This window comes from Seriola lalandi, unplaced genomic scaffold (assembly GCF_002814215.2).
Source record: "Seriola lalandi dorsalis isolate HSWRI2012SDOR001 ecotype SW California unplaced genomic scaffold, Sedor1 jcf7180002054297, whole genome shotgun sequence".
Taxonomy (NCBI): domain Eukaryota; kingdom Metazoa; phylum Chordata; class Actinopteri; order Carangiformes; family Carangidae; genus Seriola; species Seriola lalandi.
The window spans coordinates 706,612-730,251 of NW_019524850.1; the positions used below are offsets into that span (position 1 = coordinate 706,612).

Genomic DNA, 23,640 nt, shown 5'->3' on the forward strand with positions numbered 1-23,640 from the left:
GGCATCTACTGTAAGTTTTGTCTTAGAGGCCTTTAAGTTAAGCAGTTATGTTTGGAAGGAGTGTCCCATTTAATCAAGTGGAAAATGAAAATGAAAAGATATTCAATTTGAAATAAAACAAACAAAAGCGAAAAGCAGTAAAACATTACAATCAAATAATGAATCAGATAATTTACTTCATTCAGCTCTTGCAAATACAAAAACATACATAAAAATGACAACACTTCACTGGAACTCCCCAATTTAACGTTTACAGGCAGAATATAAACATTTAATAAGTGGTTTATAACTCACTTATATTACATAAGTGATTATTAATGTTTACAACAGCTATAACTCCTCTTGTGGGCACCCATAAATGGTGGCTAATGTTACGGATAATGAATGATTATATAGTAAAACACATTTGTAATAATATGAAGTATGTATTCATGGGAGATGTTAGAATTGTTGACACATTGATAAACACTTAAATATTTCCTTACTTCTGCTTGTAGTGTGTTATAAACCTATTTAGTAGTGTTTATGTAGAACTTATAAATGCTAAGTAGGGGAGTGAAAACGGTGAGGAAACCCTTTTAAGCATACGTGTGAGATCTATGGTTTTATATGGATGCACAGAAAACCAGCGGGATTTCCGATTGTGACAGTGGACACGGGCGTGCAGCGAGCATGGGCAGCCCTTTGGCACACTAGCTGCAACAGCTGCTCAGCCAACCCCTTCACCACCACCCACCCACCCACTCTTACTACTACCACTACCAGGGGCCAGGATGACGTAACCGCTGCCTCGCTCCGCTGCCAGCCAGCGTGTCACGTGACAGAGGTCGCTAGTCAGACCGTGTTACCGTCTCCCAGCCCCGGGTTGTGAGAATCATAACATCCTCCGTCCTCTCTGTTACTGCGCTTCTCTTTCGCCCTGTCAGAATATTCTGCATCATGAAAACACAATGGAGTGTAATCTCCAGATGTTCCTGGTTAGGGCAGAGTTTATCAATCAGCTGCAGAGACCAGTGGAGATCTTAATCTCTTCTTGTTTGACATGCGCCGCTGAGGTCTAAATCGTGATGAGGTTTTATGCTGTCTGCGGCACCGCAGTAAAGACAGGATTTTCATTCATTCATTTTCATTTTTGTCTCATCGTCTTTCATGTGAATATCAAATAATGCAACTCATGTACCTGCAGAGGCTGAATAATAAATAGATTTTGATTTGGATCCAAAATCTAAAGGTGCTTCTGGTCTATCCCCAGCGAGAGGAAGTGAGTAGATTATGTTTTGCAAAGAGCATATATTTAAAAGATTTAAATCAAAAGACAAACCATAGTCAAAGTGCAAGTTATGGAAGTGTTTGAGAGTTCCCCTCAGTGAGAGGCTCCTGTGTGAACAACATGCCTGACATACCTAAAGAAGGCAAGGCCAGTCTTGATGTCACATGGCGGCTTGTTCCCTATCTGTGAGTCAAGTGGATGGTCAGCCATGTTTAATACGATCAGATGCTGGCTGACACATTGATATGGAGCACTGACCACCACACTGGCAAGTGCAACACTTGGTGTTATCATGATCATAAACACTGACTTAAAGGCATCAGTCTATTAGGTGTGTTTTGTTGCACTCATTAAGATTTCATGTTTCAGTGAAACACACATTTACAACATTTCAGTGACGCTGTATTCAGAGTCAGTTGTTCTTTGTGTAAATCACTGTATACTAGATTTACTTGGATTAACTTTGAGGCAGCAGACCTGTATATCAGAGGAAGTGAATCATGCTGATGTAACCGCAGCGTGTGTTTGCCTGCTGTAGTCATCAGAATACTCAGAGTAAATCTGTCTAAAAAGTTGTGACGAATGCTTGATGATGAAAGACAGCACGTTCTGTTTATGTGCAGTCCGGCCATCTCTCCCTTAGTGTGCTTATGTGTGCACATGTGAGTTTGTTTTGAGGCAAAGACTGTAGAGAGAGAAGAAACAAGTGTTCACATCCCAAATCCAACTGATGAAACCAACCAGGCGGAAAAAGCTGAGGCCTCTTTGCTTTGAATCTCAGAGAAAGACTGCTTTAAACCCCTTTTTCATTAGTTTTGTTCATTTCAGTTCACCCAGGATGAATGTTTTTTTTTCTCAGCCAGCCTCTGTTCTTCCTCTTTTGACAGGCAGGTGTCGTTTTTGTTTCTCTAAGCCCCGCCTCCTCTCTCTCAAGCTGTGGCCTGCTTTGCCAGTGCACTACAATACTCACTCTCTCTCTCCCTTTATTTCTCTCTCTCTCTCTCTCTCTCTCTCTCTCTCTCTCTCTCTCTCTCTCTCTCTCTCTCTCTCTCTCTCTGAAACAATGAAGGAGATACCTGCTGATCCCATCTGGCGCCATGTCTTTGTGTAGGTCTCAATGACAGGGGCCAACTGACACCTGTCTAAAACTGCCCTGTTGCCCCCTCCACACAATGTCCTGTTTTCTGTGGCACAGCTGGGATGTTCCTCTGGGAGTCACCCAACCTGGCATCATGCATGTCCATGTTTTTTTTTGAGGGGGGGGGGGTTTCTCATGCCAGCTGTCAGCCTTTGTAGGTGGATCTATGTGTCTGGAATGACTGACTCTCAGAGCATGTGGTCCCACAATGGCTGACAGTTTCTGCCACACCCATCTATACATACACTATCTGAATAGACCCGAAGGGTTTTACATATTGCTAAGAATCATGTTTGCAATTCTATCACACCTGGAGAGCCTTGAGAGCAGTGATTGTAATGCTCTCCACTCTCCTACTTATTTCTACTAAAGGTCTACTTGTTTTTTTCAGTATTACTGTCCCCCCTGTCCATTATGTTATGTACATTAGTCAGGAGAGTATTCCCATCCCATAGTGTCAGTTCAGCTCCTGGTTTGCAGGGTTTGCCCCCTGCTGGCTGTGCATTGTAGAGATCAACAACAGTGCCAGAGGTTTGCAGGTTTATTAAGCACTGATCTTGTTGCTGCATGTGAGTCATTGGATCCAATAAGCACCACTTACTGAGTTTACGTTGTAATTACTGCTCTTAATTGCTGCTATCTCTGCTAGTTGTCTGTTAGCATGTTTCCCTACAATATAAAGTTTTGAAAATGCTGCCAAATGATAGGTTGCAAGCATGACATCATTCTCATCTTTGTACTGGATGAATTATGTGAACATTTTGAACATGAAGGACAATGGAGGACATTCAACTGGTGTATGCGTGCTGTGGTGTTATCTAGTCCTGCAACAATTGGTTGATTAATAGATTAGTTGATGGAAAGAACACTAAATGCAAAACTGTCAGATTGATAAAACAAAACAAAAAAAAATAGTTTCAGTTGTTTAGTTTCATGTTAATGTCAAAGTGACACTTTTAAGTATTAACTCAGCAGTTACAGTTCACTCACTCACTCTGTGCAAATGCCGAACTCATGTCTTCCCTTTGAATGTTTAACACACATGAAACTCTCCCATGGTTGCTGTTGGTGGTGTGCTGGGGTGAGCGAGCAGCAACAGTTGTGCTTCACACATGTGACAGCCTGTTTTTTTTTTTTTGACTGGAAAAAACTTAACTATCCAGGTCTCACAACACCACTGTCATTCTCACCTCTTGCCCCAGTAGCCCATGTCTCTGCTAATCCCCCACCTGTGTGGGAGCCTCTGCCCCTCTGCTAGCACCCCGTTGCCTCTGGCACTCGGTACCATCCCCAACACCTGTCCTCATTAGTCCATGCATGTCTGCCAGTCCTCTGCTCAGGCCCAGCCCATCCCCAATCTGCCAGATACCTCCCCCTCCAGGCCTCGCTATGTCCTTTACCATGATTGGTGCCTTTCATGACCTTTTAATCTGCTAATGTGGTGGGCTCTATGCACTGATTGGTTCAACCGTCTCAATGACTCCACTGAGTCACCTTTTCTTACTCATTCTTCAAACAGTGTCCCTTCTTTTCTGCTCTCCTTCCTTACTTCTCCTTGTCACTTTGTGTGCTTTGTCTGTGTTGCTGTTTTCCTGCGCTGCTTCTCACCCGTTTATCTGCCCCCCCCCCCCGAACAGAACAATGACAACGAGACACCACTGCACTGTGCTGCTCAGTATGGCCACTCGCAGGTGGTGCGGCTGCTGCTGGAGGAGTTGACAGACCCCACCATGAGGAACAACAAGTTTGAGACTCCACTGGACCTGGCAGCGCTGTATGGCCGCTTGGAGGTAGTCAAGCTGCTGCTCAGCGCCCACCCAAACCTGCTCAGCTGTAACACCAAGAAACACACGCCGCTGCATCTGGCCTCCCGGAACGGGCACCTGTCTGTGGTGGAGGTGCTACTGGACGCTGGCATGGACATCAACTATGAGGTGTGTTTTGGCCTATATGTGCGTGTGAGCCTCAAAGCTTCGGTTTGCAAGTGTTTCTTAATATACTGTCATGTCCCACATAATGTTGGGTGACTTAATCTGCTCTTGCAGCACATCCTCTCGGTACTTCCTATTAAAGCTATGAGGTTAAATGTAAAACACTTAAGCTCCCTATTTGCAAAGGGGCTGTTGTGGTGTCAAAGCAGAGCCGGCCTTGCTCCCCCTGGTGGGCCCTTTGGCTCTGACACTGTAGCAAACTGTGCCATCCATCTGTCTGGAGAAACTTTTCCCTTTTCTTTGTCCTCCTTTCCTCTGAATGGAGGATGGGATGTCTATCCGGTGTCCTTCAGGCCCGTGCATCCTGCAGGTTTCAATTAGCATGGCCCTGTGAACTGGAAAATTATCTGCTTTGATCCTTCAACCACATAATTGTCAGTAGAGAAGTGGTGGACCAGGTGGTGGGCATAAATCCGGTAGTTGCCATACACTGTTTATTTCACTAAAATGACGGTGCTGGAACAAGACTGCTGCAGGTTAAACTAAGTCTGATTCACCTGTCAACAGAAGAAAGAAATAAACATGTGCTTTAATTTTCATAATAATCACATCGCATATCGGTGTCCTCTCTTCGTCTCAACTCTCTCCTTATGCTTCTGGTTTCTTTTTCTGCTCAGACTGAAAAAGGCAGTGCCCTCCACGAAGCAGCCTTGTTTGGGAAGGCAGACGTGGTACAGAAACTTCTCAGTGCAGGTCGGACCTCAGTGCTCTTAACCAACATAGCTTACACAGTGAAGTTAATGTAATCAGCGGAAATCCACACATAACACTCGGCTGTTTGTCTGTACCGACTGTTCCTGTCGTCATTCACCAGGTATCGACGTGAACATCGTCGACCAGAAGGGCCTGACAGCGCTGGACACTGTCAAAGACATGCCCTCCCAGAAGAGCAGAGAGATAGTTGCTCTCGTCCTAGGTAAAGGCTGAATGTGAAAGCAGAGAGCTGTTGATGATGCAGTGTAACATGGTTCCAATACCAAGCATTAAACTGATGCGCTGCGTAGAGAATTTGTTTTATAGCTAATTTTCAATTCTTGTCCTTAGTTGGGCTTTTACACACAGTGTCATTAACATATACAGCTTTCATACTCATTAAACCACAATAAACCAAACTAACCTTTTATATTTGTAATTCATTTGACTTCAGTTGGTAATGTGTTTGTCTGTTGTAGGTCACATGACTGGAAAACCCCCCGACATTGACCTTCCCCCTCCACCAATCCCTCCGCCTCAGGAGAGCCCCAGCCCACGGAAGAAGGGTAATATTTAGCAGAGAGTTGGGACATTCTCTAGTAGCAGCGGATAAAACAGAAAACACTGGAAAGGAAAATGCAATAGAGAGTTATCTTTCATTTATTTCAGCAAAGAACTTTGTCAGTCTGTTTGTGCATCTGTGTTTACTTGGACCTGTGTCATAGGCGATCTGGAGAAGGTGAGTGAGTTGATCTCGGGGCTGGCCCTGGGGCCGGAGGAGGAGAGCCCGTACGAGGCTCTGTTTGAAGCCACCTCTTGCCACTCTCTGGACAGCCTCACCAGCGGCAAGTCCTCTGACAGAGACTCCGGGCGGCCGGATAGCGAAGCTGGCAAGGTCAGTAGTAGCCGAACTGAAAACCAGCCTCACACACAAATACACCCACACCACAGATCACTAAGCGCTGGTCGCAGGGTTTTATGGGAGATGAAATGCTGAGCTCCCACTAGAGGGTGGTAGTGGTCCTCTCGCCACATGACTGGACTGCAAAGCCCCTCCAGCATTACACTCCCTTGTGCTACAGAGCGGGTTTGCATTGCATTTCTTAACTTTGATCTTGCAGTGAAGTAATGATAAAAATGAGTTACAGCCATAAATTACTGCATCTTATATTCATTATTTAATATATTCCAATCTTCATTTATAGAAAGATCGCCTGGTCCACTCCTTACATCCTGGGCCTGGTCATGAAGAAGAGGTGAGCTCAGAGGTGAGGATCTAAGAGAGTGTGTTGCCATCTAAATACAACAGATACTCATATGTACAGTTTGTGAATGGTCACAACAGTACGACTGCCTTTTTAAAAGTTTTTTTATTATTATTTTTATTTATTTCTCTGAGAGATTGGACATGGTTTGTTAGTACAATGACACGGGGGCTGTTGGAAAATGATTATCTGCCACCGGGAGACCCCTTTTCATGACCGTTCTCTTCACCGCCGCTTCTCAAATCAAACAACTTCCTAATAAATATTCATCTGAGCGTGGCAGGGGATGCGGGCAGCGGGGGCGTGAAAAGGAGGAGAACTGAAGTGGAAAAACAGCGAAGACAAAATCAGAGAACCTGTCTGGTCTGAACTGTGGCTGACCAGAGAGGAAGCATTGTTGGAGTAACACTCTTTTTCATCCCAAAGACATGTTTTCCAGTGTTTCCTTTTCCTTGCTGAAGGAGACATTTGGATCTGAAATATAAACCTATTCTAAATGGCAAGTCGTCTGTGCGTTACATTATCTTTTTTACCTTTCTCACCTCTGCTCTCTTTCTTTCTTTTTCCGCAGGCCCTGTATACTAACAGCAGTATTGATGAGAGAGGCGAGCCGGTGGAAGAGGAGGAGGATCACACATATGAGTTGTTGCTGACTGCACAGACCAAAGTCCCACCGCCCAGCCACGAGTCCTACTCCCATAAAGGTAATTGTGGGCTGTTAGTATCATCCAAAAAGGAGGAAGTAATTATATAAAGAAGTGTGTATTTCCAGGATTTCTTTGTTTACGTGAGATTTTAATGTTTTGCAGAGACGTTCCTGAGTAAACTAGGTTCATTTTCCAAAATACTTCATTGACACCGTCTGAGCATAACACAACCTGAAAACCTTTCTGTCCCAATCAGCAGGAGAGCCGACACACACGGTCAACCCGTGCCACCACTGTGTGTGTCGTACATGTGCAGACCCTCCTCAGCCGTGGCTGGTGAATGGCACCGCATGTAATTGGATTAAATGGGATTAAATTAGGAGGCCATTTTGATCCCGAGCTGTTGATGTAGATGTTTTAAAACCATCCCCTCGGGCCTGGGCCTCAGCCTCACTAGCACCAGTAGAAAATGTCAGTGAAGCCGAAGGGTTGGAGTTTAATGGCTGATGTCATCATCACGGCTCGGCTATGTGGATAAATGATGGCGTTAGAAGAAACGAATCGTTTTCTGTCTGTTTTAAAACTGCTTTATCATTTCGGCACAGGCAGTGCTGTTTAAACAGCAGCGAGATTAATCTGGAGTCCGTTGGACTTGTAGCCCGATAATGTCGCTATGCATAATACATGATTTTATTATACATCACTTTCACATTTTCATAGCATAATGTCTCTCCTGACAATCACAGCCTTGTGTAACTCTGAAGTTATGTCGAGCAAGTGAACTCAACCCTAACCCTAACTCTCATGTCTCCTCTTCGTCTCTTCAGATGAGAATACCACAATACAGTCTTCCAACAGTGTCCTACCTCAGGTATCTATCATTTTCTTTATATCTTTATATCTTTATATCTACATCAAACAATATGGGTTGAGTTTTGACAGCCAGAAAACAGTATCCCACAAACTTGAATTGCATATCTGAAGCATCCCTGTATGACTATAGCGAGTTATATAATAAAGAAGATTGTCTCTTCGCAGTCAGAGATTGAGTCATATGTCAGCAGAAGGCAAAAGCCGTCTTAAACTGGCCTTCATAACTGGGTGTCTTTGTAAACCTGCCCCCTCTATTTATTGGCCTATCATATCGTTTTTTATTGCCTTTTCATATTTATCGTACAGTTAGCAGCTTTTATTATCGCTGCCGCCCACCCACAACCCCACCTGCTGCCCACAATATCTGCTCACATCTTTTATTTCAAACTGCTATTGGATTAGCCGGCTCCTCAGCTGCCTAATCATAATAAATGAGCAGCATGGTGTCCTCTGCGCTCTAATCTACAGCTTTCTGAGCCGAGCCACATAATGGCTGATGAAGGCAAACCTGCCACCGCCACAGTTATGCAGGAAGTCAGTCGGATAGCATCTTCGTTTCATGTTAGGCTGGCTGGATAATTAGCCTGGGTTATTAATTGGCTGACTGGGGGATGTTAATAGGATTGTCTGCCAACACAGAAAGTGTTTGGGAGGCGTATTATGATTTGGCAGGCGTGAATTAAATTCCTTTTTCTCCTCTTTTCTGTCCCACTTCAGCGTAAACCCACTGCCCCGAATGACCTCAGGGCCCCAAGCAAGACGAAAGACACCCTGCACCCTCCTGGGCGAGCGGGCCGACGGGCATCAGGAGGTGAGTTTGACCACTGTCCTCAGATTTTAGCAACCTAATAAGGAACAACAGCAGCTGCTGGCAACGCTGTGAGCGTAAGGAAAGACGGACCGGACACATCAGACTTGAAAATCACAGGCTAAGCATGTCAGTGAAATGGGAGAAATGCGTTTGCGTTTGCAGGATGAGATGGGCTGGCTTGGATTAGCGCTGCCAGGGAATGCGTGATTGGCATTCTCAAGCAGCAGAGCGGATTTGGCTTGTCGGGAGCAGGCTGATTGACATTCCCTGGCAAGTGGGCAAGACTCATTTCATTGCCAATATGAAACAGAATTCTTGATCAGATTGTGACACTCCTATCTTATATCCACATCCCTGCTTAAAGCTGGATATGCCACGTCATCCAGTCAAGCATGCAGCGGAGGTGAGGAGCATGGCTTCCGGGTTTTTGTTTTTTTTTGCAGACACACATACAGATATGTTTATTGAATGATTATTTTTGGAGCATGTTTCAGCAGCATGGCAGGCGAGCTGATTTTATAGTGCTGTTTACAGGAGGAACTGGCTTCTTTTTTCCCCCATAGGCTCGAGCTGCTTGTTTAACTCTTTTCTTACTGTGGTTGTTGGAAAGAGAATTTATAAACGCACTGCAGCAGCATTAAGTCCAACTTAACAAACCTATCAAACAACAGCTTGTTTGACTTTAAGCAGTTTGGGCACCATTCCCCGAGACAGTGGTTTCTTGAGTTCATTGCTTCTTGAAAATATCTGATGATGATGAAAACTAACACATTTTCAGCATTGATTTTTGTGTGTTTAGTCTTAGTACTGCTGATACACAGCCTTTTTCTAATAGCCGTGTAAATATTAGCTAGTGGCCTATGGACAAGTTGTCTTAGAGGCAGGAGCTGACATGTAATCTTAGTTTATAAGGAAACACACACTGACATGATATATTGACACATACCAGTGGATTTGTAGAATTGACCTTCAGATTATTAACTCTCATTAGTTGAAACATTAAAATGGGTGTTCAGTGTTTGACATACGCATCACTCGTGTTTGTGGAGCATGTGTTGCCACAGGACTTCAACATAAGTGATTGAGTTTGACAGTTAAGGCTGATGTTGTGAGGAGTCAGGCAAATGTGAAACACTTCTTGAAGCATCGAGGGCCCTTTACTTCCTTTTCCCCTTGCATATTGTCCTCAGTGACTCTCAAGCTACAGTATATTTTTCTTTCCCTTCTCTAAAGCCACAAAAACCACAAGTTTGCTTTATGTGTGAATACATCTTCTTTTCGTCATTTCTGTTTTTGCACATCAGCACGTTAAACTGACGGTTCCTCTTTTTGTGTTTTATATTAACCCAGACTGCTGGCTGAGCTTAAATGTTAGGTTCTGCTCATGTGGATGTGGTTCTCAATCTTCGAGCTGATTTGTTCCCCCCCTCCCACGTGGGCAGTCGGGGACCAGACCTCAGCACGCTCTATGGCAGGTGGAGGATATATGAATGGTCAGCAATATCAGGGCCTTGTATCATCTGTCACAAACACACTGCTGCTCTCAGCAGGAATATTGTGTCTCCCAACAGATTTCCACCTCTGTTAAGAGTTTTATAGGGTTTCCAAGGGACATTTCTCACGAGTAGTAACATCGTATGATTCTCCACAGGCAGTAATAGACATGGTTAAACATAGCTCACAGTTATGTTTGTCCTTACTTTATACTTCCTGCACGTTCACCACTTAACCAGGGTTCAGTTCAATCGTCGTGCGTTCTTTCCTTCACACAGAATGTGACTCTTTTAAAGTTTCGTTTTGATTCTCCCTATGATCCAGCCACAACTTTGAATGGTTGTTTCAGAGAAGCTGTTTGTATTGCTGTTATGAACTGCAGTGCACCAGAGGAACTGCAACAGATGGATGTAGAGGCGATAAAGACAGAAAGCACCTGTTTGGTGACAAGAATACCAATAACAGCCTCTGTATTTATGGGCAGTGAGCATCAAATAAACTCGGCTATTCAGAGCTGCGCACAGTTAATGTATCAGACACAGTTTAAGCACCACAGTTTGCTTGTATTGTTAATGATAGTTTTATTCATGTGTTTGGTTCCCTTCTACACAATTTCTCATTATGTTGTGTCCTTTTATGTGTAAGTGTACGCTGTTGACTATTGTTCTGTGTTGACTGATTCTGTCAATAGAGCTATTTGTTTGCCTGCTTTACTGCAAATGTGCGCATATCAACAAAATGGCTATAAAAGAATTAAAAACATTAAAACAGTCTTTGAATCTACAATAAAATATAGGTAAATTTTCCACGGGCCGAGCATGAATATTGACTTTGGACTACACGGAGGGACATCCAGCACCAGCACTGCAGTGTCTGCAAAAACAAACATGACATCATTAGTAAGATATGGGAGTTCACCATGCCAAATGAAATACACATTCCACCTCTGGCGGTGACCTCACTCATTGTGTCTGTGTGCATTTTCCACCATAGACATGTATGAGCTGGGGGTTGCAGTGGTCTTGGCCAGGGTTAACACCATGTGAGATTGTTGGAACCACACTGATGTGCTCATAGGGCGTTCACACTCTCAGGCTGCCAAAGAGAGGGTGGGTGTTTGACTGTGGTCCTGACATATGTGCACAGTACACTCACCCCTTATAACACACACACACACACACACACACACACACACACACTGACTCTCACTCTCACACACTTTCTCTACAAGTCTTCAGCAACTTGTGAAAAGCGAGTTCAGGGCGTTTTGTGGCACACCCCCTCGCTGCAAATGGCCCCTGAACCAGTAATGAGGCAGTTTGATGAATTCAGAGGGAGTTTGTGTGTCAAACAGTTGAGTGGTAAGATAGCACCCCCCCCCCCCCCCCCCCCGGACTGTAGATATAACCCTTCAGCAGCGCGCTCTTTTGAAGTTTTCACTCTTTGAACAGCGGTTTGAGAGACAGCCACATGTTTAGCAAGAAGCGGTTTTGTGAAGGACAAACAAAATGTAGCAACAGGTCACTACTTTTCCTGTGGTTTGACTGCCCCAGATTCGCTGTCACCAAACACCCTGACCTTGTCACCCTGACTGAGACGATGGTCCAGATACACACACACACACACACACACACACACACACACACTCCTTCACCATGTGTCACAGGGCTAATTGTCAGGAGTCTGGCTGCTGGAGGATAGGGCGATTCAAATTTCCATTCCTGAGCCACCATTAGGGTCTAGAATTAGACGGCAGAAAACACAGAGGGCTGCTGGTCACACGGCAGACAGCAACACACATCACTGCAGCGTAAAGGAAGATGATTGCAGGACTGGGCACAGGCTTTTTCTCTTTTTTCTAAAGCCTAAGTGTTGACGACGCCGGCCGCTGTCAAGCCGTGGCTGATTTGATTGTGGAAAAGAGGCTTAGGTGGCAGTAATTCCCTCAGGGAGAGGGAGGAGGAAAATCTAATTGTTTTTAATTGCACTTGCCATTCAGTCTCATTAAGGAGTTGTTTTCGTTGGAGGAAGCTGCCAGTGTAAGTTTCACTCCTTTCAGTGACATTTCCAAGTTCTTTTTGTCCTTTTCTGTTGTGTGTTCTTGTATTTTTGTTGTACTATGTGTTAGGTGCTTGTAATTCATGTGTGTGTTTTTGGATGAAAGTTTAATCACTCACATGGGAGAACTTTTTAGTGTTCTAGTCCCAAAGATGACTAACCTCAACTCCCTGTTATAAAATACAGGCAGTCAGGCACCAGCAGATAGTCGTCAGACGGCTGCAAGCTGGGTTTGGAATTCTGTTATTTCTCCAGCCAACATACGCCTTCTCTTTGCTCCATCTCCTCTCTCTCCCTCTTTTTCTCCCCGTCACTCCTGGTAGGAAACAATTACAGATCTGTTACAGGGCTTGCGTGGGCGGCTTCTTATTAGCCCTGCTCTATGGATCTGCCCCTCAGTTAGAAGTCCACTTTACAGCCTTAACAAACTACCGTCTTCTTTCTTCGCTGACTTTGTCCATTTCTTTTTTCTTTTTTTTTCTTTTTTCTTTTTTTTTGCTTTCTCTAGATAACTCCCAGCTCAGCCAGGATCAGGGAGCAGGTGTCCCGGAGCAGTTCACTGGCCTCCTGCACGGATCCTCTCCCGTCTTCGACTGCCGTGAGGAACCCTTCAGGCTTCCAGGTGTTCTGCCGCCCAACCAGGGACAGCCAGAGTCAAGAAAACCTGCCAAAGTAAAAGAGGAAGTAGCAGCAGCTGCACCACCGCCTAGCCGTCCCAGTATGGCTGCCATCCTGACAGACTGTGACCCTAAGGCAATTTATGCGACTGTGAACAAGGAGCACAGGGACTCTGGGGCTGGGGCAGTGTCTGGCGTTAGGATGCGCCCTCCTGGGGACCTGAAATTGGCACGCAGTCTCTCCAAGTCTGACTCAGACTTGCTCGTGTCGCCTCCTAGTGAGGAGGAAGGAGGACTGGGAAACCGGAGCGAGTCTGTTTCTAACTGTAGCACTGGAAAGAAGAGGCTTGAGAAATCTCCCTCTTTCACCTCAGAATGGGACGAGGTAAGTGTTTGTCTCACTCTATTTGGGACATAAAGCACTGATTATGTGTGTACATTTTGGTGCTTTAGTCTTCTACTAATAATACTTTCAAATAAGACAGTTTCTTTATTAATTTAGCCACAAGATGTCTCATAAAAATATCGAAAAACCGATGCATAAAACCGAAACCGAAAAACTTGAAACCAGCTATGAACCTAGCAGACAAAACAAATGAGCCTGAGATACATTTACAAAACATATGTAAACATAACATGTGGCAGTGAGTGTTGTTTCTATAAACTTGTCATGAAACGCCATAGAAAGCAAACCATTAATTATACGTAGAACACATGCATTATAGAACCCTGCTACAATTATATACTAATACATGGACACTGTACCCAAGTGCAAATGTAAGATCTCTTATTTCAACTTTAAATTTAGAGCATGAATCGTTTAAGATTCCTCTTTCCTTCCGCTTTTTTTTTTTTCTCAAAGCTTCTCTCGTTAGGCCTTAGTCAGCTTGTGTTTATGCTGCAGCCACAAGACGTTTGTTCAGATGATGAAAGAAAAACTCAGTATCACCTGCAAACAGCTCTGTTGACCGTAGTGAACTTCATCAAAGACTCCGTTCCCGTTCTGTCAGCACACAGCCCACCTGTTGTCCTGATGGGGACGCGGTGCGGTTTGAGCTCTACCTTGTCTTGAATGCAGACTTTCAGCAAACACAATGACTGTGTTAGAAATTGTGTTTGCACATGTTAATGAAAGCTTTGAGGTTGGTACAGTTCATTACTTTGGAAATTTATCTTTGCTGCTTGTGTTCCACCAAAACCTTCTTTCATAATTCTGTATAGAATTATTATTTTTTACTCGGCCTTAAATTGGTGTATTTTTATTTATTCAGTCCTGCCTTGTGTTTGTTATCACTGTGGATATTCATAACTAAATAAACCCCCCCCCACCCCGCCCTCGACTCGGCACTTTAATGCTTTGTCTGGGACGTAGATAAAGAGCTGAGTAGAGCCACAGTGAGACGGGATTAGAGAAGACAAGACGATGGGGATAAAACGACAGAGAAGCTGGGAGAGTGAGACAAGAGACGGAGATTTGGAAATTGAGATTCAGAGAGAACATACAAGCTGCAGATCTGTCTCACTTCAGCTCCCGTCTCCTCATCTTGCAAAGGCTTCAGACTCCAACCCGAGTCTCTGCGGAGATGGGCTTCCCATCATACAAACACAACACACAAAACACACCACTGAACAAATATAGGATCATTTCAAGACAAAAAAAGTTTTCTAAAATGATCCCCCCCTTTCCAAAGTTTGTTAGATTGTGCATCTTGGGGCATAATTTTAAACATAAGCTTTATGGACTGTGAATAGAGTGTCTACATGACAATGAGTGAGCAGAGGTATGTACATTACAAGCCTGAGCAATTAACATAGTTCCCTCTTTATGCTCTCTCACCATTTTCCTACAACAATCCTCTTACTGTTAGGCTAGATTAATGATATCCTCTAAGCTTCTCAATTAAGTTTTAACATAAGCTACCAAGTCTAGTGTATCTACTAGTGTCTCACTAATTTCCCCTTGTATTGTTTGTATTCTGCTCTGTTTCTGCTCTTTTCTGACGACTTTCCTACACAGTACACAGTGTGGTCCATGAGAGATAACGTCCACGTTGTGGGTTATGATGTAGAGAAAATTAGGGGTTAAGGCAGCCCGAATGCTTCTTGTCTCCAGGAGATCGTATCGCTGCCTGGTGGTCCTTTACATGACCCTACCCCTACAGCCGCAGCGAGCAGCGTTAATAGCGACTTTCAGGTCAATATCTTGGCTGCTGTGGGTCACGGTTTGTAATCAGGTGGCCGGAGAGTTGTCTGCTTTTCCTTGATCACCTCGCTCACCTACCCGGTATTAGGAGGTGGGTAGACCAGGTCTGCTTTTAAGAGTTTTTTTAAGATGCACAAGTAAAGCTGAATTAGGTGTTGTTATTGCTGTGTTTGGCTTTAACGTATATTATTTATGGCCTCCTCAGCAGAGATTGTTAAGTGATTGCTTCTCTAATTATCTCATTTACTCATCTCTATTGTGAGCGTGTGACGTGTACGTGCTGCCATAAACTGTGCCAGATGTTGATCTTGCTGCAGTTGTTAACCGTCAGACCTTGAAGAGAAGGTCTTTGAGGTGCATTTATGCATGACAGCAAATTGACCTGATGTTTGTTCTGTCTGGAAATAGTCCCGTCGACACTCGGATGGGGAGGGGAGGGCGTACAGGGCCTCTTGCAGAAGCTAGTCAAAGTTCAAAACACTCTTCTTAGCCTGAAGGCCAAGCACAACACCTTGGCAGCGTGACTCACTCATTCCTGTGTAAAGTCGGTGCAACCTTGTCTTCTGTGAGAACCAGAAAGATGGTTGCTTTTCCTTGCTCTACCTCTGCACTGCCAGATGTTTGCATACATCATCAGCATAACTTTAGGAGACATGCCGAGGAGACATTCACTGAAAACTGAATGTTGTATTTGAGTAAAGGTCATATGAAAAACTGACCTTCCATAATTCTCTGTATGCAGTCAGTGAATGTCATGGTCAAGTGCAAGGCAATACTATGCTTTGACCTGCCTGCTCAATTTTGTGATGAGCTGTTTAAACAACAAATGTCACAAATTATAGCCTGACTAATTCTGGAATTTTTTCTAAAAACTGATCAGTATTTCTGAGTTTGATTTATAATCCATAAGATCATGAAATCAAGCTCCATTTTTGATTCTATTTGTCGGCATTTTTTCTGCAATAACCATTTGATCCATTTACATTCGGTAATTAGCTTTCTGTATAATAGTTGTCACTGTTAATGGCAGAGTCTGCCTCTCTCGCCCTGGATACAGATTGCCTCCCTACAACGGCCAGTAGCAATTGCTTTTTTTTTTGTTTTTTTACATACACATATAGCTTGTCTTAATAAGGATCCCACAGATTTGTTTTTCACTGAACTCTGACCAAGATACATAATAAACAGAACATTTTAGTGTTTAAAAAAATGTCAGTGCATGTCAGTGCTCTCTGGTGGACAAACTGTGAAATATTGTCTTCGTTTCTAAATGACCTCATATCCAGTTTGTCTTTCCTGTGCTGTAATTTCTTGTTACTTATTGGAAGACATATACAAAATCAAGCTGATACTAGCTTATATCAGATGGTATAGATTTATCGGTTCAGCTCTATCACAAGTAGTGACGAATTCCAATCAAAACTGTGGTCTTATTTTAATATTATTTATTACTAACATGCGAGGGTGTTCACTTAAAATCGCATAGAGGCAAGTTATGACACTGCTCCTAAGACATCATCCTCCCTCCGCAGAACGCTGCGATTCAGTGGGTTAATAAGGTCAAAACAAGGGAACGTCTTGTGCGCTTGAATCTTTTAATTCCCCTTTCAAACGTTCTGGTCCCAGGCAGGACGCTGTACAGTCTAATTATCTAGTTTAACGAACACCTCACCTCCTCAGACAGCACCTGAGGGATGTGGCCTCTGAGAGCGTGACAGGATTAAGGCAGCCATGACATTACTTGGTTATTGGAGATTGCTTGCTCTTCCCCGTTGCCTTCAGCGGCCAGTAATAATCCTGGAGCTTCTCCTGTTGTCTTCTCTCCCCGGTGCTTCCACGCAGATGAGCTGAATATCCCGAGCATGAGAATTGATCTGGTTGTAAAAGAAAAAAGGCTGTCGAGGAGGAGACACAACAGAAGATATCACTGTCCCTTTGCACAAGAATGCCCAGGAGAACAGGTATTGGCTTCTAACTGAGGAAGCGATCTTATCAGGGAAAAGGAGATATGCTTCAGCCAGATGCATCATTTACTGTATGCACCATACCAGTGTACGTTACTGAGTGAACTGGTCAGCTCTAAGTTTATCACAATGCCTAAAGGCGTCTTGGAAATCTCAAAGTAGGCTGCTGGCAAGGAGCACCACATTTCATCTTAAATTATTCATCCATCCCATGGGAGTGCATTTTATTTAGTCTCTCGTCTTTTGGCCACAAAATAATATTGTTTGGTGATTATAATAACAATGCAGTTGACCTTGAAAATGCTACTGCAGAATAAAACGTGAACCACGAATTCTGGCTCGGATGGATCTCAGTTTTGTGCAGGCTCTTGTCCTGCTCCCTGTCACACTGTGTATAGACTGTATTTGTGTTTGAACCCGCCTGTCAGCTAGACCAGTAGATCTCACATCCATGCAAAGGCAGCTAGAATGAATTGGAGATGTAGAAGCCCAAAGCTGCAATATACAAAATTCAAACCACTATTGCCTCAAAAAAGGATGTTATGAAGAAGCAGGTTGCAGTAGTTAACTCCACCTTTTTCTAATGGCTACGGTTGCATGATTTTCCTCAAATGAGATTTGGCAATTTTGACAGGGCAATTTCTTTTGTCCAATTTAGGAGCTGTATCTAATATTAATGAACTTGGATGCCTATTTCTTCTCACTTTAATAGTGATTCAGAGCCCAGAGTCTTTCTTCCTGTCCTTTCAGGGAATAAACCTGCATTTGCTTGGAATTGAAATATTCAAAGAGCCATTGTAAAGTGCATAGCAAATGAGAGGAGTGTGAGGAAAGTAGTTAAAGTTTGATTGGGTGTAACCCAGCCTGCACTCTCTTTAATGATGTCGAGAGTGTCCTCTTGAAGTTGAAAACTCTGTTCTCTATTCGCTCTCTCTGACTTCTCCTCGGCCCATATAGCTCCATCCACAGTTGTTTCTCTGTGTGGCAGACATCTTGCCGGTCACGACTGACTGCTCTGGACCACTCTACTGAGCTGTGTGACAGCATTTGGCCGAGGGGTCCCAGGACATTACCAACCACCCACCCACTAATGCCTATACACACACACACACACACACACACACACACACACACACACACACACACACACACCCCTTTTAAAAAAAAAAACAACATCTTTTTCTTCTTTTAGTCTGGTTTGCTAAATATTCCAGTTCTCACACCCTCCTCCCTTTTTCTTCCTAGATCTCTCTTACACCCCCCCCCGCGCTTTTCTTCGCATGAGCTATAAACACCCTCGGATACACTGCCTCCGGTTTCAAGCCAAGGAGATTTGACTTGCATGAGGTCTTGGCCCATGCATCTCTCCATTTAAGGAGCTCTGAGTGTGTGTGCATGTGTGTTTTGTGCCGCGGTGTGCTGGTGTGTAAAGCGCATGCTAATGCGGGTTGGTCTTGGTCCTTGGGATCAGACTGAAGATGACAATCCAGGGGGCACATTGTGTGGGCCAGCAAACTGAGCTCCACAGATGGGAGGAGAGAAAGGGAGACAGAGGGAGAGGGCCGACATCCACTGCCCCACTTCACTCTTTACTTCATTTTCGATTCGCACTCCACAGATCCAGTAGCCACTATGAAACCAGCTTTTGTGAGTATTGATTCCCTTACAGGCAGCAGCTCCACTGGAGGCTCATTAATCTTGTCTACCTGCCATGAATGAGAAAATAATTGATGCTCTCTAGCATTTCTGTTTATATTATATTTCTTGTAAAGCCTGTTGGGTTGTGATGTGCTGATTGAAGCGTGTTGCTTTATTTGCTGAATACAGCACTATAGAACAAAGGGGGAGAGTCTGAGCCTCTCCTTCATGTTGTCTTTCTACTTTTGAGTGCCTTCTTTAAAAAGTTAATCCTCTGTGGCATTTTCTGCCACAATTCATGGAGCATTTCTTTGTTCCTTTTTTTGCTTGTGTTGCCGTGTTCAGAAACTCATTGTGGATTTGGGGTAGCTTTTATTTTCTGTGGGGGGGGACAGTGCAGTTTGTTACACAGAAGTCTCACGTACTTGACTTGCTGAGATCAAACTAAACTGTGGGTGTGTGTCACGGCCTGGTGCAGCCAGCAGGGGAAATCTATTCTCTAATCCCCACCAGGGGGAGAACACAGGATAGCCACAGGGGGCTGAGACATGCAGCCACTACTGAACACTTCCTCTAGTTCAGTCACTGGAGAGAGGTGATGCCCTTTCTACTCCCAAGTTGTGCGAAGGATTTCAACTTATTTCACCTTACTGGAAGATATATATTTCTACATCCTTCAGGGATTAGCTGACAAAGTTTCGAAGTTGTTTGGAAGAGATGTTGTCCCTAAAAGCGCAGCATGACATTGGGCTATTTCAGGAGGACGTTGATGGGACTGCTGACAGTGCTTTGTCCCATCTTGCCACCGAGGTGTTGGCACCCTCTTTAGACGTGGTGTGTTTGTGTTCCCCTTGATGCCATTCACTAGTCCATAGTTTTAATTCCAACCCTTGCTTTGTTGCCAGCTTGCCAATTTGAAGCCGGTGGTCTGGGCACACTCTCTCTGCTGCAGCCTTTTGTTTCACCCTGCGCAGGCTCTGCCAGGCGTGCTTTAGCTCTCCCACTACCCTCTTCTCTGAGCCTCATTGCGCATTGTTCAAGATTCTCAAGGCTGTTAATGAAAAAATAGTCTTTGCTTTCAAAATCCCAGTAAAACAGCAGCGCAGTTATTCTCCTCGGTCGTCCTTGTGCAGCAGGCCTGCTAAGAGACGCATGATAAATTGGTTCATGTGTCTTTAATCTCACCCTGACCATCTCTCATCACTGCTAGCTCTTCAGCTGTTGACCTCCACCCTGCTGCTGACTTCTGACCCTCTTCATTGTGTCTCCTTGTTCATAGCGAGCCCCTCTCACAATGGACGCCTCTCCATTTCAGGTCTCTGTATTGATTGGATCCTGCAGCACAAAAACACATTCCTCTCTCTCTCCTCCATTAATTCTCATGGCACCAAGCATCTTAGTCCTCGACCATGAAATTCAGAGGCTTTTTTCTTGTTGTGGATGTGTTTTACCTTGAGGAAATCACTGGGCCGTGTCTCCTGATAAGGATATATTTACCCAGCTCCAACACAATATCACACCTGCCTTTCACGCTAGCTGCTCCTGAATCTCACTGGACCAGCTAGTATTCTTTCTGCCGTTTTACTGGACAAGTGGAGCAAACACACTGATACAGAATGCAGCTCCGTGTTTACTGTCATTTACTGTTATTGCATTCATGAATACATCTGCATTGTGTTTAAAGGACGAAGCTTGGTACACTGACCGTACCTGCAGTGTGAGCATGTTTGAAATGCAACCAGTCATTTCTTTCATCTTATACACTGCAGCTCGAGTCGTTCAGAAAGGCACCATGAGGTTTTTGCCGATGCAGCAAGTCGGGGAACAGACTAGTACAACCTCTGCTTCAATATTTAAGAGTATGTTGGCATGTCTTATCTCCTGAGAGCCAAAGAAGAGCGAGATCACGGCTCCTTGTTGGTCCCCCTCTGCTCATTGCCGAGGAACGATGCCATTGACAGGAGCGTTCTCAGTCACTTTATGAGACGAGAGCCTTGCCCTGCCCTCATTACCTCCAGGAGCTACAACAGCTCTATGAGTCAGTGCGATTTCACGTATTGGACTCCTGATTAATGCCCGTGATCATCAGCAGCTTCCTAAACGGCTTTGTCCTGCTGAGGCCTAATAATTTATGTTATTATGAATGCAACAAAAACGTCACATTTAGACTACTCTGTTTTTTATTTATTACAGAAGACGTGCCCGGCTGAAGAACACTTGCAATAGCTAATGAATACAAAGGAGATTTTTATCTTTCACATCTGTGCTTGGGAAATTTCAGCTCCCTCAGTGCAGTAACTTTGGAGGGATGTCGTTGTATTTGTGCTATTTATATTGTTTAGGCTGTTAGCACTCTTAAAAGAAAAGACACATTGGGAAATATGCTTAGATGCTCACTTGCCAAGAGTTAGATGAGAAGATCAATACCTCTCTCATACAGTATATGGTAAATATGAAGCGACAGCCAACAGTTAACTAAGCATAAATACTGGAAACAGGGGGGAAACAGCTACTGTGGATTTGTCCAAAGCTCACTAATCAATACATCTGATCTCATGTTTTAAGTGTCGAAATGACCGGGTACTGTTTGGAGTCAACACTGTTTGCCTTGCAGCCAAGCCAAGAAATAGTCCGACCCCAGTTAAATTAATGTGTTGTTTTTATATTTAGCGTTTTCTACAGATTAAACAAACAACATATAACATGTTAGTTGATGAGATTTAAAGGTGCCCGTAGGTTATTTTTTTTATATACCTTTGGACTTAGCCGGGCTAGTTGTTTTCCCCCAACTCGAGTCTTCCAACTGTAGCCTGAGGGAGTGTCGTCAATCTTCTCATCTAAGTGTCTTTAAAAAAAAAAAAAAGAAAAAAAGATGTGAGGTCATTCCAAAGTATTGAACTATTCCTTCAATTCACTGGGGAAGGGTGAAAAGAACAGCTGATCATGTCCTCCGCCTCCACAACAAACAGTAGCAACCTATATTTGCTGAATCATCTCCGAGTCTTTGCTCAGGTAGAAAGAGAAATGCTGCCAGTTCACCATCAACATTCCTGTTTAATGACTGATGAAGTGAACATGTGGTGCTGATAGATGGAGGTTATTCGTCGAGTATGTTTGACTAATTAATCATCTGCTTAATATGCAGGATTCTAATCAACAGTATGGAGACGTAACACTGTGCAGATGGACAACGTGATCCTTCCTCTGCCCTTCGTCTCACAACTCTCCCTTCCTCCCTTTCCTTGATAGAAATGAGGGGTTTTCAGTGCTGAGGATTCATGTTGAATGTGAAAATAAGAGAGCAGCTACTGTAGAAGAAGTAATGTGTTATACTGCACACTGCAGGTCAGAGTGTGATCTTCAGGTTCCTTGATGGCTGCAGGTCTCAATTTCATTTGTGTCTAATTCTTTGATGCTTTAATCATTACAAACATCACTTATGCACCAGTTTTTCATTTTAAAATAGTGTTCCAGTTACATGTAGTTGACTGTTTTCAGTGTCAACTGTGTAGTGGACCTGTGTATAAAACAAAGCCGTGCCAGAGGATAGCTGGCACAGTGTGGTAGAGGGTACAGTAGTTTAACAGAAGGAAGGAAAAACAAAACCCTGGATTCTCTCTCAGCAGACACAGACGACTTCTCCCTCCACAAAACAACGAAGATCTAATTCCTTTGACAGAGTAAGACGTCTTATCTTCATTGAAAATGTCTCTCTGCTCCTTCTGGGGTTTGGTTCTGTCCTCTTCTGGGGCATTCTTTGTAGAGGTAGATGGGACTTTTTCAAGGTTTAATTAACCCTTTTGGAATGACATGATCTCAGTGATTATTCATTTCTTCTTCTATGCAAGTCTAGAAGCTTTAAAATACTATTATTTATCAAGTCTGACAGCAGCACATTTGCATAGATGCATTATTCTTCAGAGTTAGATTTCTCCCTCTGCTCCTCTGACAAACATTTCTCTTCTAACTAAATACCATTTCACTACTAAACATCCACGTACTGATTGATGATGAAAACCTAACAAACGCAGAGGTCTCCTGATGGCACCTTGCCTTAAATAATTATACTAATGGGGACTGATAACCTGTCTTGGGGCTTTTAGAGCAGCAGACAGGACCTGGACTCGACAGCCAGTGGCGTAGCTTTCAGATAAAACATTTCCGTAAAAGGCACAGACAGCTATTCACTCCACTTTATAAAACATGCCCTTATCCTCAAAAAGAGTTGGAGTGACAGTACCTGACAGGTGTGACAGCGGCACTGTCAGTTTCTACCTTTTCATTTTCTGCACTCCCAAAGTGTGTGCATGCTCAGCCCTGGACTCATTGAAAGGCGGGAGCCAATGTTTCTGTGCTGTGACAGGTTTAACATCGACTCAATGACCCAGTGCTGCCTCAGCGCCATTATCAATGCATTATTCTGATTGGGTATGTCCGCATGTGTGCATACCCCAGTAATGTTCACATGCATTATGTAGAGATGCATGCAACTATTGCAAGACAATATGGGAATCTGGGTATCTTTTCATTTTTTAGTTATCTCTCTTTTTTTCACTCTGTGTACTATGAGCCTCTGTTGCCTTGAAACAATAGCTAATTGTTACAAGTGTTATTGGAGCAAACATCGTGACACAGATAGTTTAACCTGACATTGATTTGTGTTTCTGTTTTTCCTTTTCTTTTTTTTTTAAAGACTGTCACACTTTCTCTCTCGCCTCTCCTTGATTGCCCTAACAAAACTTGTGCTTTGTGATCATTTATGCCAGATTGTGAAACTGGGATGTCTGTGTAAATCAGAATTGTTTTGGCTGCAGGCAGCAGATGAGATGCTGCTGCCTGCAGCCCAGTGCCAGTAACTTGTCCAATATGAGACAATGGAAATGACTGTAATGCTGTGGCCATAAATGAGATATAAAGGCAATCAACCATGGTGCATTGCTGCTTAAGATGCCCTTCAAATTCTTTTTTTATTTATGTG

General features: G+C 43.7%; 1 protein-coding gene across 8 annotated transcripts in view; it reads left to right on the top strand.

The window, feature by feature from the left end:
- anks1aa (ankyrin repeat and sterile alpha motif domain containing 1Aa) overlaps positions 1-23,640 on the top strand; it is a 63,154-nt gene that overhangs the window by 17,240 nt on the left and 22,274 nt on the right. For 6 of the 8 annotated variants that reach the window (XM_087173990.1, XM_087173995.1, XM_023406209.2 and 3 more), the window contains exons 5-15: positions 4,046-4,342; positions 5,017-5,092; positions 5,214-5,315; positions 5,572-5,658; positions 5,818-5,987; positions 6,298-6,360; positions 6,929-7,061; positions 7,832-7,875; positions 8,595-8,688; positions 12,749-13,242; positions 22,286-22,342. In XM_087173990.1, the coding sequence (XP_087030116.1) occupies positions 4,046-4,342; positions 5,017-5,092; positions 5,214-5,315; positions 5,572-5,658; positions 5,818-5,987; positions 6,298-6,360; positions 6,929-7,061; positions 7,832-7,875; positions 8,595-8,688; positions 12,749-13,242; positions 22,286-22,342 (1,617 nt within the window). The remainder of the gene's footprint in view (positions 1-4,045; positions 4,343-5,016; positions 5,093-5,213; positions 5,316-5,571; positions 5,659-5,817; positions 5,988-6,297; positions 6,361-6,928; positions 7,062-7,831; positions 7,876-8,594; positions 8,689-12,748; positions 13,243-22,285; positions 22,343-23,640) is intronic. The other 2 variants (XM_087173996.1, XM_087173991.1) reach the window with 1 other exon arrangement.